Below are 20,330 nucleotides of genomic sequence, written 5' to 3'. Positions count from 1 at the left end.
CTTCACCATGCCTCTGATCACAGCAGAGTAACATGCTGTCTCTCTCTCTCTCTCTCTCCTACCTTCACCATGCCTCTGAATGTCTCTCTCTCTCCTACCTTCACCATGCCTCTGAATGTATCTCTCTCTCCTACCTTCACCATGCCTCTGAATGTCTCTCTCTCTCCTACCTTCACCATGCCTCTGATCACAGCAGAGTAACATGCTGTCTCTCTCTCTCTCTCTCTCTCCTACCTTCACCATGCCTCTGAATGTCTCTCTCTCTCCTACCTTCACCATGCCTCTGAATGTATCTCTCTCTCCTACCTTCACCATGTCTCTGAATGTCTCTCTCTCTCCTACCTTCACCATGCCTCTGATCACAGCAGAGTAACATGCTGTGTGTCTCTCTCTCTCCTACCTTCACCATGCCTCTGAATGTCTCTCTCTCCTACCTTCACCATGCCTCTGAATGTCTCTCTCTCCTACCTTCACCATGCCTCTGAATGTCTCTCTCTCCTACCTTCACCATGCCTCTGAATGTCTCTCTCTCCTACCTTCACCATGCCTCTGAATGTCTCTCTCTCCTACCTTCACCATGCCTCTGAATGTCTCTCTCTCCTACCTCCACCATGCCTCTGAATGTCTCTCTCTCCTACCTTCACCATGTCTCTGAATGTCTCTCTCTCCTACCTTCACCATGTCTCTGAATGTCTCTCTCTCTCCTACCTTCACCATGCCTCTGAATGTCTCTCTCTCCTACCTTCACCATGTCTCTGAATGTCTCTCTCTCTCCTACCTTCACCATGCCTCTGATCAGAGCAGAGTAACATGCTGTGTCTCTCTCTGGCAGCAGGTTGAAGATCCTCTCTGCGTTGTTGTCGCTCTCCTTCCACGGCGGAGGCTCCGAGGGGCCCCGACGCGGCCTGATGGGGCCCCCTTTCCTCCTCCGCGCCTCCTCCCCGGACTCCTCCTGGGCCTGGGCACGGACACACATCATGAGCTACGTCAAAAGTTATTTAACAGATGTAAAAATATAGATCTGATGTGGTTAAGTGATGCAGAGCGACTGAGATGGATTTTCATTTGCATTAGCAGAATATATAGAGAAAGCTTTGGACATACGGACAAAGAAAACTTATATGTGATGTATTTTATTTTATGATAATTGATAATGCTTCAGTTTTTGTTTTGATCAAATACTTTGTGTAACTTTTGTGTGGGAAGTGAACGTGATATTGTTTATTTATGTTGTTGGTGTCTTATAATCCCGTAAGGGATGGGTCTAGGACAAGACACGAAAATAAAAATTCACTCACTCTCACACACACACACACACACACACACACACACACACACACACACACACACACACACACACACACACACACACACACACACACACACACACACACACACACACACACACACACACACACACACTACAGTTAGGGCTGTCAAAAAAATCAATTAGAGTTAGAATCGCAATTCTAATGCTGTCCGATTCAGAATCGATTCTCATTTTCCAAAAATCGATTTCTTTATTTTTTATTCTTTTTATTCTTTTTTTTATTTATTTTTGCACAAATGTACCTACCTGTACCTGACAGGTACATTTGTGCAAAAAGAAAAAAAACAAAACATGCACAGGTACTACCTGTGCATGCAATGCATTATGGCCTGGGTTTCTGCATAGTGAATTTACTACCAGCTAAGCTAAGCCTGCCAATTGTATTTATTTTACACCCGTTTTAATACTAATGTATTGTTCTGGTATTGAGTGAGAAGAGATTTTGTAACTTTTGTACTGGTTCAAATTTGTGCAAGCTAAATAAATGAGACATGTTCTTACTCTTGGATTTAACCTTTGTGTGTTTAAATCATTCAGTTGATAAAACCTTTACAATTATACAAGCTTTTTACTAAATGTACTCTGCTTTCATGCCAGAAGACTTGAGTAAATCATGCTAAAATTCTATTTAATTGTTTTTAATAAAAATAAAAAACTGCTTTAGAATCGGAAAAAAAATATTTTTTGAATCGAGAATCGGAAAAATCTAAAAGATCGTTTTTGAATCGAATCGTCACCCCAAGAATCGGAATCGAATCGTGGGACACCTAAAGATTCGCAGCCCTAACTACAGTGAGTACATTTATGTTTCAGGACGACGATTTTACGAATGCCTTTCTTACAAATGTTTTGGCATTTTTAACGGGAAAGCCTAAAGCCGAAAAATGGCACATCTAAGGCCCAAAACTGGACCAATGATTCGCCACGCAACTCCTTGCAAACAAACGGTTGCGAGCAGTCGCATGAAACATGAAACGTAACAGCAACACGTTGTGGGCTTGTAGATCGTCTATTTAGTTTTTATTTTTCAATGTACTGCACTGGCACACAATCATGATGTATACATCACGTTTCACTGTACTGCACTGGAACACAACCATGATGTATACATCACGTTTCACTGTACTTCACTGTACTGCACTGGAACACAACCATGATGTATACATCACGTTTCACTGTACTTCACTGGAACACAACCATGATGTATACATCACGTTTCACTGTACTGCACTGGAACACCACCATGATGTATACATCACGTTTCACTGTACTGCACTGGAACACAACCATGATGTATACATCACGTTTCACTGTACTGCACTGGAACATAACCATGATGTATACATCACGTTTCACTGTACTTCACTGTACTTCACTGGAACACAACCATGATGTATACATCACGTTTTACTGTACTTCACTGTACTTCACTGGAACACAACCATGATGTATACATCACGTTTCACTGTACTGCACTGGAACACAACCATGATGTATACATCACGTTTCACTGTACTTCACTGTACTTCACTGGAACACAACCATGATGTATACATCACGTTTCACTGTACTTCACTGTACTTCACTGGAACACAACCATGATGTATACATCACGTTTCACTGTACTTCACTGTACTGCACTGGAACACAACCATGATGTATACATCACGTTTCACTGTACTGCACTGGAACACAACCATGATGTATACATCACATTTCACTGTACTTCACTGTACTGCACTGGAACACAACCATGATGTATACATCACGTTTCACTGTACTTCACTGTACTTCACTGGAACACAACCATGATGTATACATCATGTTTCACTGTACTGCACTGGAACACAACCATGATGTATACATCACGTTTCACTGTACTTCACTGTACTGCACTGGAACACAACCATGATGTATACATCATGTTTCACTGTACTGCACTGGAACACAACCATGATGTATACATCACGTTTCACTGTACTTCACTGTACTGCACTGGAACACAACCATGATGTATACATCATTATTATTATTATTATTATTATTATTATTATACATCACGTTTCACTCCAATTCCATCCCCTAAACCTGAGCTAAACATTCAGCACCAGCCACCAGTGTTGTTTTTGGAAGCAACATTTGATTTTAGTTTTAGTCATAGGCCCTCATTTATCAATCGAGTGTAAAATCTGCCCCAAATTCGAGTGTGGGTTTCGTAGTACACCCACGTCGCCACGGCATTTATAAAGTGATCACAAACAGCTGATTCTTCCTTCATTTCGTTCCGACGTTAATAAATGTGACGGCTGAAATCTATCTGGCACGCCCTATGAAATCAAGCCTCGCCCTGGTTTTTGCGACATGAACAACTGGAAACCATGGTTACAGGGAAAAAATACGTTTCTCCCGTGCCTTGCCTCACCCCCCTCTCATACACACACACACACAGACGCACACACGCACGCACACGCAACTTGCAAGCCCAACTAACTGGTGTGTTGTTAAATAAATAAAGAACGAACACCTGCATGAATTAAATAAAGTTGTAGGCCTACCCTGTGGAATACGTTTGTAGGCTGGCCTATATTCATTTTACCCATTTGTGCGCAGTGCACGGCGAAGGCGTGAGACTGCGCACTGCTGTGATAAGTCCTGTCTGTGGGTGAGTGATGCCTGCATGAGAGATAGGCTATCATGTCGTCAAGGCAGTCATAATCAACGTTTATGTAGTGATTTGATCATTGATGAACGAATCATAAACATATGGATGAAGGCTTGCCGCTTGCATGTGTGCTGGTATGTGTTGGCGACGCACGCCGCGGTCCCGTCCTCCCGAACCCCGAAAATGATCTCGCTTTTATCTGAACTGTCAAAGCACTTATTTAAATGGTGAATGATTAAGCCCCTTACGCCTATAGCCTGCTCATCTCATCTCATCTCTCTAATACATTGTAAACATGTTATATTGTTTTTAATTGCGCGATTTTAATTACTTGTAAAGTTGGAAATCTCTCTTTTTCTTTTTTTACATATATATACACATACCGTTTTATATTAACATTTTAGGAGTGAAAACATATGTTTAGATGCCTGTGACAGCCTCTCAGCTGGTCAAACAATGCTGCTCCACTGTTCTACGACAGAAAAACAGGTGAGGACAAAGCGCACGACAGCTCCCGACCAGACGTGACTTTTGAACTTTGTCAAGTTCAATTTCAAGCTTTGGCGGAAATGTTAAATGTCGAAGTTTTCGGTAATTTCGGCGTGCACCCATTTTTTGGCGTACGCACGGTTTTAGTCACATTTTAGTCACCTGGAATGTCAGGTGGTTTTAGTTGACTCTATGAATCTATGGTTAATTTAGTCGACAGTTTTTTTGATGCTGTGGAAATGATTTTCCAAGCTCACCGTGTTCTCCGTCTCTGGCCGTCCGTCCTCCGGCATGGGGTCTCTGTCACCGTGGAGACACAGCAGGTCCAGCAGGTCATGGGTCGTCTCCAAGGAGACCGCCGTTCCTGGAGAGACAACAGCTTCATGACACGGACTCGCGGGCGCACACGTGCATGTGTGTGTTTAACCCATTCTGACCTAAGATCAGATTCTAAAAATGTCTTCTACAGTTTTCTGAAAAAGCTATGTTTCTATGTCCGTCGTTCTTCGATTTTTCAGAAAATAGCAGACCTAGCAGATCTGCTATTTTTCAATAGCTAAAGCATAGCATAATGCTAACACCAAAAGGGGTTCCCGCCCCAAAATGGGTTAAAGGACACGTAGCGCACAAAACGAGCCCCCCCTTGACAACTTCACGGGAATCTCACCTTCCAAACATAATCACCCGCCTCTCATTGAAAAATGAATTACCATCAGTCGCTCCCCGTCTGAAAAGGCCTTCATACTGTCGGTCACTCCTCCCTGTATAGCTTCACGTCTGAAAGCCGGAAACCTTTGGGTTACAAACCTTTAGGCCAGCGCTGCCCTCCATTCAATTCATTACATTGCTAGTGTAACCCAGCCAACATGGCAACCCGGAAATGGCAACCCATGTCAACTGTCAATCAAGGCAGTATAAAGGTGACCACGCTGACGTGTTGTTGTGAGCTTGTAGATCGGCTATTTTCGTTATTTAGCTTGTATTATTTAAGACAAGCCGGCTTACATGGAATCCAACCGACTGAAATCAAGTCGTGCCGACTGACTACTTGAATACTTAGCGGGGCGGCAGTGGGTCAGCGGGTAGAGTGGCCGGTAGAAACAGCAGGATGGGAACCGTGAGGTTCCCAGTTCGATCCCGGGTTCCCCCAGAGTTAGTGTCGAAGTGTCCTTGAGCGAGACGCGTCCAAACCCCTACATTGCTCTCGATGTGCAGGTTGGTGCCTTGCATGTGTAGTACCCTGTAAAAGGGGAGATCTCAGTAAGAAAGCTGGACACAGTGTTTCCTCTCGGTCAGCAGTATGAGAATCATTTATTGTCACTTTTAGTTCAGAAATATTAACATAGTCACAATGTTTCATTGCAAAACCAACTTTTCTCTGTGCAGGTTTTCAATACACAATTATGTTCACATGCAGGTCAATACCCCTTTAAGCATAATAACATGTCTCTTTTCTCACAATAACATAAACACAAAATCGTTTTCTCTTAATTATTTTCATATGCAAATTGCAAAACCACTCGTTTTCTCTCAATTCTCTTGCCTGCATGAATGCATACAAGTTACCCCCCCCCCCCCCACACACACACACACACACACACACACACACACACACACACACACACTAGCAACGTTGTACACTGCATGTAGCATGGCCACGTTGTGCTGCATTGTGCACTGAATCCACATACTGTATGATCCAAACTCTCAAAATAATACTTTCAAAACATTTTATATTTGGTCACAAAGTTCACTCAAGATATACACAACACATCATAACAACACTGTTAGCCCTGTAAACATGACTCTCGTATTGATAATGATCATGGCAGTCATGTTCCAGGGCTACAACACTGTAATCAGTCATGAACAGAAATACTCATTTTATACCTGTAAAAGGGGAGATCTCAGTAAGAAAGCTGGACACAGTGTTTCCTCTCTGTCAGCAGTATGAGAATGAAACAACAAGCCCGCGCTCTCTCACTTGCTCCCTCTACAGACAAGACCAATCGATTACCAACACCAAGTATGAAGTAGTTAGTAGATTACAGATGCACTGATCTATTCTGACTCTGTTCTCCTTTTAACTATTAAATCTGAATCACAGAACATGTTTACATTTATTGAATGTCACAAAACGGTTTCAGTTTTCAGAAGGCTTATTTATTTGCTAAATTAATTGTCCAACTAGATCACAAGGCTAAATGAATTGTCCAACTAGATCACAAGGCTTATTTATTTGCTAAATGAATTGTCCAACTAGATCACTGCCATGGATCCCAGCTATATCACTCTATCACACATGGTTACCTCCGCCATCGGTGTATGAATGTACGTGAAGCGCTTTGGTTAACACATTTCGGGCGGGAACCCCTTTTGGTGTTTTAAGCGTTGCGTTATACTTTAGCTATTGCAAAATAGCAGATCTACAAGCTCATAGCGCGCCACCGAGTGGCGCGCTAAAAGCTTGTAGGTCTGCTATTTTTTAAAAGTCGTGAAAATGTGGTGCAAATCTTTGAATATATATCTTTCAGAGCCAACGTTTTTAACTCAAATCTTTGTTTCTGGAACAGATTTTCAGATGGTGGTTCGGTAGGCAATTACAGTGAGGGGCACTCTTATCACTGTACATCATCATACATCATAAAAAAAAGAAAACGGTGTGAACACAAACATTGATGACACAAAAGTGAGGACGCAAATTGTGATTGGCCAGAACGAGATGATGTATTCGATGATAAGAGCGCCCACATCACTCGGGTGTGATTTTTCAATAGCTGATGCGTCCTCAGGTCAGGATACAGTAGGAAATACAGCTAAACGTAGGCGTGGGGATACAGTAGGAAATACAGCTAAACGTAGGCGTGGGGATACAGTAGGAAATACAGCTGAGGTTTTTCCCTCACCCAACTTTATTCATTTTATGTACAGCACAACGGTTAAAAAAAAAGAAAAAAGAAAAACATGAACTGACTGATACTATGGTTTCCATAATGTTGTCGTGTCAAGAACCGCCCCACCCCCCAACCCCCAAATATGCATGAAATATCAGAATAATAGCATAGAATTTACACTTTGACAGTATAATTGTGCACAGCACTGGTTTCCGTACATGCTGAGACAACAGTGGGCTGAGAGAAATTCCCCACACAAAAAAAAACACGCACACACACACACACACACACACACACACACACGCGCAAAGACAATGTACAAGTACTACTTGTAAATAGGCTATTTTAGCTATTTTTTTTTTTTACTTTTTCAATTGTTTTTTAACTTCATTTCTTCCATGTTGAATATTTTCGACTTGTCTTGTTACAATAATAATGACTGCCCACAAGTGCCCTCCAAACAAACAGAAAATACCCCCCCCCCCACTTTAACCCATTTCGGTCGGGTACCCCTTTATGTTATGCTTTAGCTATTGATAAATAGCAGATCTACAAGCTTGTAGGTCTGCTATTTTTTGAGAAATCGAAGAACCACTGACATAGAAACATAGCTTTTTCAGAAAACTGTCAGGATGTGGAAGACATTTTTAGAATCTGATCTCAGGTCAGAATGGGTTAATGGCGATCCACCAAGGGGGTCCAGGGCCGCAGGTTGGGAACCAGCGGGTATATGGAGGAGTGAAGACACCAGTTGTTCCTCAGTCTGTAGTCTGTGCAGTCGCCTCTCTCTCCAGCTCACACACTGTGGACCTGAATGCATGGGAGGAGTTTTTATTCATTATATATTAGTCTCTTGAATTGTTTTCATTTAGCTTTTGTCACATTTTAGTCACCTGGAATGTTTTAGTGTTTAGTTTCAGTCAACTAAACATCACACGATTTTAGTCGACTAAATCTATACAGTTCATTTAAAATGTATTTTGGCGGGCCTTGGTGCCGTCGTAATGACTTTACACTTGCTGAAAATATCCGATCTACAAGCTTGTAGATCGGATATTTTCAGCATGCAACCAATAAAATTACTTATACTGGATCTCTTGCCCACCAGTCCCTTCCTAACATTTTAGTCTAGTTTTTATGTTGACAAAACTGTCAATATATTTATATATATATATATATATTATTATTATTATTTTTACTCTGAGGGTGAATTCCGCCCGACAGTCGGAATGGAATCGTGAGCTAGTCAAAGTCATACGATTTGTCACACACGTTGCCGCAGTGAAATTTTTTTCTCCGCATTTGACCCATCTCTTGGAGCGGTGAGCTGCAGCCAAGGAGCGGTGAGCTGCAGCCAAGGAGCGGTGAGCTGCAGCCAAGGAGCGGTGAGCTGCAGCCGTGCCGCGCTCAGGGAAATCCTTTGTGATCAGTTGATTTCAGCGGGTTGACATTCAAAGGCCTCACCTCTGCTCCGGCGTCAGGTCAAACTCCCGGAGCGCCCGCTGGGCCAGCGTGGGCGTGGCCGGGAGGCCGAAGGATGCGGAGAACTGCACCAGCTCCACCGCCCTCTGGGGGGCGCCATCGCTGACGCACACCGACAGGAACTCCCCCAACATGGCGTCGCTGCACGTCGAGATAGAAGACATGAAGGAAGTCGGCGTTATTTATTCTGCATTCACAGGTCCATTTTTGGTTTCATTTTACACTCAAGAGTTAAAGATCTATATAAGGGTCCATTTGGATCATTTAGCTGCACGGGGAACACCTGTTCATACTCACGTAGGAACTCTGTTCTTAGTCTTGAAACGCTCCAACATCCCCCTGTGGAGAAACCAACACAGATTTAGGGCCGGGGGGGGGGCAATTTAATAAAGAAAAGACCAAAAACAAAAACAAAAAACCATCGACAGTCCTTCCCAGGGGTGGGCAACTTTGACGATGGAGAGGGCCAATATAATATTTACACACTCACTCCAGGAGGGCCACGCCACATTGCATATTACTGTCGTGGCAAAAATAGCCGATCTACGTAGCTCAAAACATCCTCACCAGGCCAGTTGTGTCATGGTGGCTCGTAGCAGCAGCGTGGTGACGTGGGACAGAGAAGAGTTGCTCCACTCCAGTCTGCTCCTTTCCCCCTCGTACACACCCCTAATGTCCAGGGCACAGGCTGCGAAGGACTGCTGCACCTGTAGAGACACACACAGTGTTACTGTCCCCTCGTACACACCCCTAATGTCAACCTGTAGAGACACACACAGTGTTACTGTCCCCCTCCTACACACCCCTAATGTCCACCTGTAGAGACACACACAGTGTTACTGTCCCCTCCTACACACCCCTAATGTCCACCTGTAGAGACACACACAGTGTTACTGTCCCCCTCCTACACACCCCTAATGTCCACCTGTAGAGACACACACAGTGTTACTGTCCCCTCGTACACACCCCTAATGTCCACCTGTAGAGACACACACAGTGTTACTGTCCCCTCCTACACAGCCCTAATGTCCACCTGTAGAGACACACACGGTGTTACTGTCCCCTCGTACACAGCCCTAATGTCCACCTGTAGAGACACACACGGTGTTACTGTCCCCTCGTACACAGCCCTAATGTCCACCTGTATAGACACACACAGTGTTACTGTCCCCCTCCTACACACCCCTAATGTCCACCTGTATAGACACACACAGTGTTACTGTCCCCTCGTACACACCCCTAATGTCCACCTGTAGAGACACACACAGTGTTACTGTCCCCTCGTACACCCCCCTAATGTCCACCTGTAGAGACACACACAGTGTTACTGTCCCCCTTGTTACAGTAATGTGTGCCCCACAAGGTTATGCATTACCCGTTGTGCCCGTCTGTCTGTCTGTCTGTCTGTCTGTCTGTCTGTCTGTGTCAACATTCATGGCTTCCCTACTCACCTCAGGACTGTGGTTTTCTCTGGCCATCAGGGACAGCAGTTCTTCCACCAAATCTGCCTTGTTGTCGTGACCAAGAGCCCTGATGTCTGACAGAACACAGGAAGAACAACACATGACCAAGGGCCTGACAGAACACACAGGAAGAAAAACAGTATAGTAAAAGTAATGTAGTAAAATATATCACTACATATCATGTAGTAAAATATATCACGGGCTCAGGTGGTAGAGTGGCCGGATGGGAACCGCAAGGTTGCCAGTTCAAACCCTCTGGGCTCCCCCAGAGTTAGTGTCGAAGTGTCCTTGAGCAAGACTCTGAACCCCTGATTGCTCCCGATGTGCTGGTTGGTGCCTTGGGGCAAGTAGCCCCAGTGATTGAAGGAGTGGGTTATCGGTGGAATTTACACCGGTCACGTGACGGTAACCAGCCAATCAGAATCAAGTATTGGACTACCCGTTTTAGAACTGCTATTTTTCACTAGCTAAAGTATAACATAATGCTTAAAACACCAAAAGGGGTTCCCGGTTAAGTTACCTTTCCATATGGTGGGCAGAAGGTCCAGGCGACCGTCTGTGTCCACGGCCTGAAGCAGGTCCCTCATTCCCTGAGGGCTCGGGTAGTAGCGCTGCACACACACACACACACACACACACACACACACACACACACAAACACACAGAGAGAGACTTTTAATTATTATTAATAATGAATTATCATTCCCTGAGGGATCGGGTAGTAGCGCTGCACACACACACACACACACACACACACACACACACACACACACACACACACACACACACACACACACACACACACACACACACACACAGAGAGAGAGAGACTTTTAACAACTCCAACGTTGAATTATAAAATCATTACCGGCCGAACAATCTGAAAGAAATCAGCATAATTACGGTCACTGTCGGGTGGGATATGTGGGGTATGTCCAAAACTTTTCAGGATATGAAAAAAAAAAGATGTTCTGATGGATCCATTTATGATTTAGTCACAAGTTATGAATTGTTAATACTTTTCATTAGTTCAATATCAGTGTCGCGACACTAGGTGTTGCTGCTTCTGTGCTACAAAGTAGGGCGATTTGAAACATGGAGGTGGTTACGTGGTTTCTGCCTGACAGTGTTCTATGTGTTCTATGCCTCCCGGGGCGGGTTGGACACCGGGAACCCTCGGGCAAGGCAGCAGTGTGCTGTGTACTGACCGAGGGGACGAGTTGAACCCTCGGGCAAGGCAGCAGTGTGCTGTATATACTGACCGAGGGGACGAGTTGAACCCTCGGGCAAGGCAGCAGTGTGCTGTACTGACCGAGGGGACGAGTTGAACCCTCGGGCAAGGCAGCAGTGTGCTGTGTACTGACCGAGGGGACGAGTTGAACCCTCGGGCAAGGCAGCAGTGTGCTGTATATATACTGACCGAGGGGACGAGTTGCCGGTACCACTTCAACACCACGTCTATCTGCTCCATCATACACAGCAGGCTGAAGAAACGACCACTGCAGAGAGAGAGAGAGAGAGAGAGAGAGAGGGGGGGGGGGGGTTGATTTTACAACTGTCATCAGTCACTATTCAATTCAATTCAATTCAAAGGGCTTTATTGGCATGAGAAAACATACGTTTACATTGCCAAAGCAGAAAGAACAGTACAACAATACAGCAATACAATCAAAACAAAAACAAAAAAAGGTGAAAACGTCCCAGACTCTTCTTCCTTCTGGCTCCAAACTCCCCATTGCAATCAGAACTGCAGACTCACTCCCAATCTACTGCGCTGTAGTCTGAAAACCCACCTCTTCATGGTGGTGGTTGATGGATGGATGGATAGACTAGTGTGGTGGAGGGTTGATGGATGGATGGATAGACTAGTGTGGTGGAGGGTTGATGGTTTTATGGACCAGTGTGGAGGGAGGGTTGATGGTTTTATGGACCAGTGTGGTGGAGGGTTGATGGGTGGATAGACTAGTGTGGTGGAGGGTTGATGGATGGATGGATAGACTAGTGTGGTGGAGGGTTGATGGATGGATGGATAGACTAGTGTGGTGGAGGGTTGATGGATGGATGGATAGACTAGTGTGGTGGAGGGTTGATGGTTTTATGGACCAGTGTGGAGGGAGGGTTGATGGTTTTATGGACCAGTGTGGAGGGAGGGTTGATGGTTTTATGGACCAGTGTGTTGGAGGGTTGATGGGTGGATAGACTAGTGTGGTGGAGGGTTGATGGATGGATGGATAGACTAGTGTGGTGGAGGGTTGATGGATGGATGGATGGACCAGTGTGGAGGGAGGGTTGATGGTTTTATGGACCAGTGTGGTGGAGGGTTGATGCTTACTAGTACAGACTCTGTTGGTAGGAATCCCCCAGCAGCCTCCAGTTCTCCCCCACTTCCAGCAGGCTGTGCAGTCTGTAGGCATGCTCCATGTCTTTGGTGTCGAGACACTGACAGATGACAAACACACAGTTCAGTACAGACATTCATTCAATATAAAATAAGTTTAAATGCCATTCAAACATAATTTTATTGTATGGGGGTCCCTCCAGCGCATCCATTGTCTACAATACATTATTGTAGACAATGGATGGATAGAGGTGAATTCAGAGGGGAAACATACTTACTATTCTCATGGCGTTGAGGAAGAATAGGACTGGAGAGAAAATGAAAGAGAGACAGCAAAAGAGAACAGGATCAATATCACAAACTTTATTTTAAAGTGTACAGTTTGTGGCATGGGCTGCAGTCAAAAGGGTAGTCTAAAAGTACACATGAGGACTCACACAGGGGAAAAGCCCTTTGCGTGTACAGTTTGTGGCAAGGGCTGTATTCATAATGTGGCATTAAAATTACACATGTTGACTCACACAGGGGTAAAACCCGTTACGTGTACAGTTTGTGGTACAGGCTTTAGTCGAAAGGATAATCTAAAATTACACATGAGGACTCATACAGGGGAAAAACCATTTTTCACAAACCAGTTTGTGAAAAAGGCATTATCTTGACACTTAATGTCAATTATTAATTTAGTCCAGCTAGATACATTAAACATGATGTACTATACATCAATTGTTTTATACATCTTCAACTTGCATAATGACCTGCCGATATTGATATAACAATATGAGAAGCAGTGTTTGCCCACATTCTTCAGCAATACAAATGTCACATTCATTAATATTCACGGACTAGTGGTGCAATACTGTATTCCAATGACTTAGTTTGATTATATGTTTAGATTCTCTGTATTATGTTGTCTTCATAAAATTGTAACAGAAGATATTTACTCTGTAAAAAAGACTGTCCGCAATTTCTTCTTTTTCAAATAAAGGATTGACAGCTACACACCCTTTGTGTGTTTATTACAGAAAGCTCATCACAACACATGTGCTTCACCTTCAACTTGTACTGTGAACAATACAGTGACAAGAACTGCTTCATTTTACATCCTGCATGCCAAACTATTACTATAAGGAACATGATAGGAGTATTAATTAAATTAAAGTCTACACATCTTTGACTTGAACTTTCTACATTGAACATGGCAGGAGTACGTATTAATGTTACACAGTGCAAACTGTCCATTGTACATAGCCTGTAACTGTGACTACATGTAGATCTAGCGTATAATAAGAAATGCTTCATTTTCTAACAATTGTGTGTAAGGATGGTGACACATCCCTTAGTCATACTGTGATGATGGTTAAAAGTATGACAAAATAATAGTGGTCGTGGACGTGAGTTGATATGTTATCTGACAATTGGTATGAATGAAACATACCAATTTGTACTCTCTCTGAGTTACAGACCCATTTGGTTCCTCCTAACCAGCAGGTCTGTGCATTGTCTTTTATTATTTTTATTTATGTGGTTTGGTTCTTGACTTTTACACTCTTATCTGTTCTTGTGTTGTGTCATTCTCACTGCTGTTGCTGCTATGATATGATATCGGAATTATTTTCCTTCTGGGATCAACAGTGGTTTATCTTATATCATCTTATTGTGAGAGTGGAAAAGGAACCAGAACATAAAAATGAACTATTATTAATATTAATAATAACACCCTGAGCGGGTAGGACGGAGTTCTCCGTTCAATCAATTAGTAATGCCCAGTGCTCAGGACGGAGATTGATAAAAAAGGACAGAGATTATTGATATCAGAACCGATCGCATCGCTCCACAGGCTGGGAATGGAGTGGAACATGTATAGACAGGATTGGGAATAATTTGCATTTAAATTATTTAGACTGGGAAATACTTAGCATCCCTGTGACAACATCTGATAGGTGACAAAAGCAACTTGTCACATTCCTAATCCTAAATTCACCGCACCCACTGCACACAGCAATAGTCATTGTATGAAGTCATTATCTCATGGTCAAATAGACATTTCACACATGCATGTTTAAAGGGCTTACTTCAGCCCTTTTGCAACCATATCTTTCCTGGGGGGTTTATGTTGTTTTATATATCTGGAACAAACTCCCTGAAAACTGCAGCTCTGCAACAACTCTGCTATGATGACGAAAGGTATTGCATACTACAGATATCTCCATATACAGTATGGGCACAATAGGGACACAGACCGATAGTTAAAACAGGTGCTATGACAAGTTGACAGGAATCATTTGCATTTAAATGATTTAAACTGGGAATATACTGTTATATAAAATCCTTTCATTGAGAATTTTTATTCTACACTGACAATGTATATAATTCATTTAAATTATCTTCATTTCCGTTCAAATCCAGGGTAGATTAGGAAAATTACATAACGCTGCTGTACCTTTAGATTTTGTTGTGAGCAGTGATTGGCCCGTTTAGTTCTTGGTGTGTCCCGCCCCACTCACTCTGATTGGCCCACTGTTAGTATTTAACAAGAGCTTTGTCTGCTTTGTGTCACTTTAATCTCTGCTAGTTGTTAAGAGCTGAACTTCTCCTCTCTGCACTAGCTGAAGCATTTAGTCTTTGTTTTGGTTCTACTTTACTACATACTTTTATAATATTTTCGCTCAATTAAAAAATCTATTTGGGTTTTGAGTTATGGCTTTACTACAAACATTGAAGTCCATGGTCAACCAGAGACTATCTGCTGCTGCTGAAGAGATATTTGGGGTCGTTGGAAGAATTCTAACAGAGTACGAGGATGAAGCTTTCCACATCAAGCAAGAAACTGACCGCCAACGTAGACTACTGGATATGGTTTTACAACCAATAGTCAAGCTACACAGAACAGGTTGGTAAAACCTTTACTACGTTCACTGTTACAGGCTTGAACATGTTTGAACACAACTGCATCAATCCAGTCTCTGTGGATATACCAGATAGCAATAGGTTGTATCTAATGAGAAATTATATTTGAGAAACAAGGAGAGACTTGTTTTACAAATGAACATCGCTGAGGTAAGAAACAATCAATTGTGTGACACTTTACACTGGAATCAAAACAACATTAGGACAGATATGGAACTAACAGCAGATGTGTCATGTTCAAACATGTAATAATGTGTTTCTCTTCTCTCTTCTGTCTAGACTCCATACACCTCCTTGTGTGTAAATTGGAGGTATTCACTGAGCAGCAGCAGAGAACCTCTAGTCTGGTCCAGGAGGATCCAGAGCCTCCACAGATTAAAGTCGAACAGGAGGAGATAACCTCCAGTCTGGTCCAGGAGGAACCAGCGACTCCACAGATTAAAGAAGAACATGAGGAGAGAACCTCCAGTCTGATCAAAGAGGAACCAGCGTCTCCACAGATTAAAGAAGAACAGGAGGAGAGAATATCCAGTCTGGTCCAGGAGGAACCAGCGACTCCACAGATTAAAGAAGAACATGATGAGAGAACCTCCAGTCTGATCAAAGAGGAACCAGCGTCTCCACAGATTAAAGAAGAACAGGAGGAGAGAATATCCAGTCTGGTCCAGGAGGAACCAGTGTCTCCACAGATTAAAGAAGAACATGAGGAGAGAACCTCCAGTCTGATCAAAGAGGAACCAGCGTCTCCACAGATTAAAGAGGAACACGATGAGCTACTTCAAAGATCAGAGGAGGATGGTGGATCAACAGAGACATTACTATCAGTGAAACACGAAGATGGTGATGAAAACATACAAATAGAACCTGTAGCCAGCACCTCATCTCAACAAATGACAACACAAGCTGATGTAGAGGACTGTGGAACATCACAACCAACTAGTCAGCTCCTCTCTTCACACTGTTCTGAATCTGACATCACTGAAGACAGTGATGAGTGGGATGAGACCATGGATGGCCAGTCAAGTTTAAACACAGTGAAATCACAGAATATACAACACATGGGAGGAAATAGTTTGTCTTTGAGCACAGGCTTTAGTCAAAAGGATAATCTAAAAATACACATGAGGACTCACACAGGGGGAAAGCCCTTAACGTGTACAGTTTGTGGCAAGGCCTGTAGTAGAACGAGTGATCTAAAACGACACATGATGACTCACACAGGGGAAAAGCCCTTTATGTGTACAGTTTGTGGCAAGGGCTGTAGTCAAACGAGTTATCTAAAACGACACATGATGACTCACACAGGGGAAAAGCCCTTTATGTGTACAGTTTGTGACAAAGGCTTTAGTCAAAGGGGTAGTCTAAAATTGCACATGATGACTCACACGGGGGAAACCCCCATTACATGTACAGTTTGTGGCAAGGGCTGTAGTAAAACGAGTTATCTAAAACGACACATGATGACTCACACAGGGGAAAAGCCCTTTACGTGTACAGTTTGTGACAAAGGTTTTAGTCAAAGGGGTAGTCTAAAATTACACATGAGGACTCATACAGGGGAAAAACCATTTACGTGTACAGTTTGTGAAAAAGGCTTTAGTCAGAATCGCAATCTAAAAACACACATGAAGATGTGTCATGAAGAGGAAAAAGCTGTTAAATGATGAGTGTTTTCTTTTCTTCAAATAAGGCATTATCTTGACACCAGCTAGATACATTAAAACATGATGTACTATACATCAATTGTTTTAATTCATTTTCAACTTGCATAATGACCTGCCGATATTGATATAACAATATGAGAAGCAGTGTTTGCCTAACCTGACGCTGCCAGATGAGGGCGGTATTGGGTAACCATGTTCCCCAACACAGCACTCATCTGGGATCTCTCAGGCAGTTGAGCTGACAAAAATCTGTTCCGTACCGGACCAATCAGCGTGAGCTAAGGGCGGGATATGTGCGAAACCGGACGTGAAGCTATATAGACACGTCAATATGATTGGTTGTGTTTGCACGCCCACACGGTGATAGACTGACGGTCCCATCCAATCATCTACCAAGTATCTTGAAAAAAAAGGAACAGCCCCGTCATCAAATTTGCTTCCGTGATCCCAGATCCCAATAAGCTGTGAAACAAATTTGTGTAGCAAGCTTCTTGGATCTGGCAGCGTCAGGTTAGTGTTTGCCCACATTCTTCAGCAATTAAAATGTCACATTCATTAATATTCACGGACTAGTGGTGCAAATGTAACTTGTCTCTGTGTTGACTAACATAATTATCATCATATTGTATTCCAATTACTTAGTTTGATTATGTTTATATTCTCTGTATCATGTTGTCTTCGTAAAATTGTAACAGAAGATATTTACTCTCCGCAATTTCTTCTTTTTCAAATAAAGGATTGACAGCTACACACCCTCTGTGTGTTTATTACAGAAAGCTCATCACAACACATGTGCTTCACCTTCAACTTGTACTGTGAACAATACAGTGACAAGAACTGCTTGTCACTGTACTAAGATTCTTACCATTTTCATTTCAAGGATCCCCCAGTTTGACATGCATTAGGCTACGGACCCCTTTTCAATGGAATTTCTATCTCTGGGACACTATAAAATCAATGTTAATTTAACTCTGAGAGTGTATACTGGAACCAAATGGACCTGTCAGGGTCCATTTTTACTGTACAATACCAGTGCATTATTATTTATAGTCGTAGGATACAGGAATTCCACCTTTATCTACTGTGTTAGAAGAAATGGGATGTGAATGTGTTGGAATGTTTAGGAGCATGTCTGTCCCATTGTTAATGGACAGGTGATAATGGGTTAGGGTGTGTAACCCTATTCCTGAATGGATCGACCAACCAATTTCCATGTGATCCTTTTAGTGTGATAAGTAGAGTGCATATAGCCTACTCCTACAGTATTGTGTGAATGGAGTGGAACATGTATATATATAGGATCGGGAATCATTTGCATTTAAATTATTTAGTCATTGTATGAAGTCATTCTCTCATGGTCAAATAGACATTTCACACATGCATGTTTAAAGGGCTTACTTCAGCGTTCAGCCCTTTTGCAACCATATCTTTCCTGGGGGGATTATGTGGGAAATGTGTGTTTTTAGACATTTTAGTATTTCAAAGTGTCTGTGATGTCATGGACACTGGTCTCACTGCTGGATTACTACAATGACCATAATGCTTTGCTGCACTTGTGGAGAGGGCTGTCTTTTTGAGACAACATGTAATTCAGGAAGGAAGTGAGACCAGTGTCCATGACATCATTGGCACTTTGAAATACTAAAATATCTAAAAACACGTATTACACACAAAAAAATAGTTTGTTTCCCAAACATCATTAAAATAAGATACAGATGCAAAAGGGGTGAAATTGCCCTTTAAACGCAAGACAGGCTCGATTTTCTCTCCATGCTTATTTTCCAGTTAGTCTTGATATGATGGACTATTGAGTCCATCATATCAAGTTAAAAAAATCAATGTCAAAACTACTACAGCTACTTTCTTCCTATTTTGATGAAAGGTGGAACATTTACAATATATTCTCAGCTTCTAGATCGGCTATTTTCATCATCTACAACACATTATAAAATAGGGCTTGATAGGATCAATCGTGAATTTATCATATACAAAATAATATATACATTTTAAAGTATATTTCCATGCAAGATATGTATATTTTGGTGTCAAGCTGAAAAGGTTTGGGAAAGTGGACAAACATGATGGACCATATTGAGCCAGTTAATGCTGTACCTTTAGATTTTGTTGTGAGCAGTGATTGGCCCGTTTAGTTCTTGGTGTGTCCCGCCCCACTCACTCCGATTGGCCCACTGTTAGTATTTAACAAGAGCTTGGTCTGCTTTGTGTCACTTTAATCTCTGCTAGTTGTTAAGAGCTGAACTTCTCTCTGCACTGCTTGAAGCATTTAGTCTTTGTTTTGGTTCTACTTTACTACATACTTTTATAATATTTTCGCTCAATTTAAAAATCTAATTGGGTTTGAGTTATGGCTTTACTACAAACATTGAAGTCCTTGGTCAACCAGAGACTATCTGCTGCTGCTGAAGAGATATTTGGGGTCATTGGAAAAATTCTAACAGAGTACGAGGATGAAGCTTTCCACATCAAGCAAGAAACTGACCGCCAACGTAGACTACTGGATATGGTTTTACAACCAATAGTCAAGCTACACAGAACAGGTTGGTAAAACCTTTACTACGTTAACTGTTACAGGCTTGAACATGTTTGAACACAACTGCATCAATCCAGTCTCTGTGGATATACCAGATAGCAATAGTTTGTAGCTAATGAGAAATTATATTTGAGAAACAAGGAGAGACTTGTTTTAGAAATGAACATCGCTGAGGTAAGAAACAATCAATTGTGTGACACTTTACACTGGAATCAAAACAACATTAGTACAGATATGGAACTAACAGCAGATGTGTCATGTTCAAACATGTAATAATGTGTTTCTCTTCTCTCTCTTCTGTCTAGACTCCATACACCTCCTTGTGTGTAAAGAGGAGGTATTCACTGAGCAGCAGCAGAGAACCTCTAGTCTGGTCCAGGAGGATCCAGAGCCTCCACAGATTAAAGTCGAACAGGAGGAGATAACCTCCAGTCTGGCCCAGGAGGAACCAGAGTCTCAACAGATTAAAGAAGAACATGAGGAGACAACCTCCAGTCTGATCAAAGAGGAACCAGCGTCTCCACAGATTAAAGAGGAACACGATGAGCTA

The 20,330-nt window shown here is 42.5% G+C and overlaps 2 protein-coding genes across 2 annotated transcripts in view; both read right to left on the bottom strand.

Annotated features, from left to right (window-relative positions):
* The window catches only part of LOC310873813 (small ribosomal subunit protein mS39-like), a gene marked incomplete at both ends in the record, with an annotated part of 44,988 nt that extends 38,836 nt beyond the window's left edge, over window positions 1–6,152 (bottom strand). Inside the window, 3 exons of the mRNA XM_083786364.1 lie at window positions 779–958; window positions 4,739–4,845; window positions 6,107–6,152. Coding sequence (XP_083642490.1) covers window positions 779–958; window positions 4,739–4,845; window positions 6,107–6,152 — 333 coding nt within the window. The remainder of the gene's footprint in view (window positions 1–778; window positions 959–4,738; window positions 4,846–6,106) is intronic.
* Window positions 6,153–7,990: 1,838 nt separating this feature from the next.
* The window catches only part of LOC310873811 (small ribosomal subunit protein mS39-like), a gene marked incomplete at its 5' end in the record, with an annotated part of 79,073 nt that continues 66,733 nt past the window's right edge, over window positions 7,991–20,330 (bottom strand). The window contains 9 exons of the mRNA XM_083786362.1: window positions 7,991–8,185; window positions 8,840–8,998; window positions 9,155–9,196; window positions 9,425–9,564; window positions 10,309–10,394; window positions 10,841–10,931; window positions 11,741–11,819; window positions 12,653–12,759; window positions 12,937–12,965. Coding sequence (XP_083642488.1) covers window positions 8,134–8,185; window positions 8,840–8,998; window positions 9,155–9,196; window positions 9,425–9,564; window positions 10,309–10,394; window positions 10,841–10,931; window positions 11,741–11,819; window positions 12,653–12,759; window positions 12,937–12,965 — 785 coding nt within the window. The 3' untranslated portion in view covers window positions 7,991–8,133. The remainder of the gene's footprint in view (window positions 8,186–8,839; window positions 8,999–9,154; window positions 9,197–9,424; window positions 9,565–10,308; window positions 10,395–10,840; window positions 10,932–11,740; window positions 11,820–12,652; window positions 12,760–12,936; window positions 12,966–20,330) is intronic.

This window comes from Protomyctophum parallelum (assembly GCF_964188405.1).
Source record: "Protomyctophum parallelum genome assembly, chromosome: 16".
Lineage (NCBI taxonomy): Eukaryota > Metazoa > Chordata > Actinopteri > Myctophiformes > Myctophidae > Protomyctophum > Protomyctophum parallelum.
The sequence above is the reverse complement of the archived record's forward strand: the minus strand, read 5'-3'. Positions and strand labels throughout refer to the sequence as shown.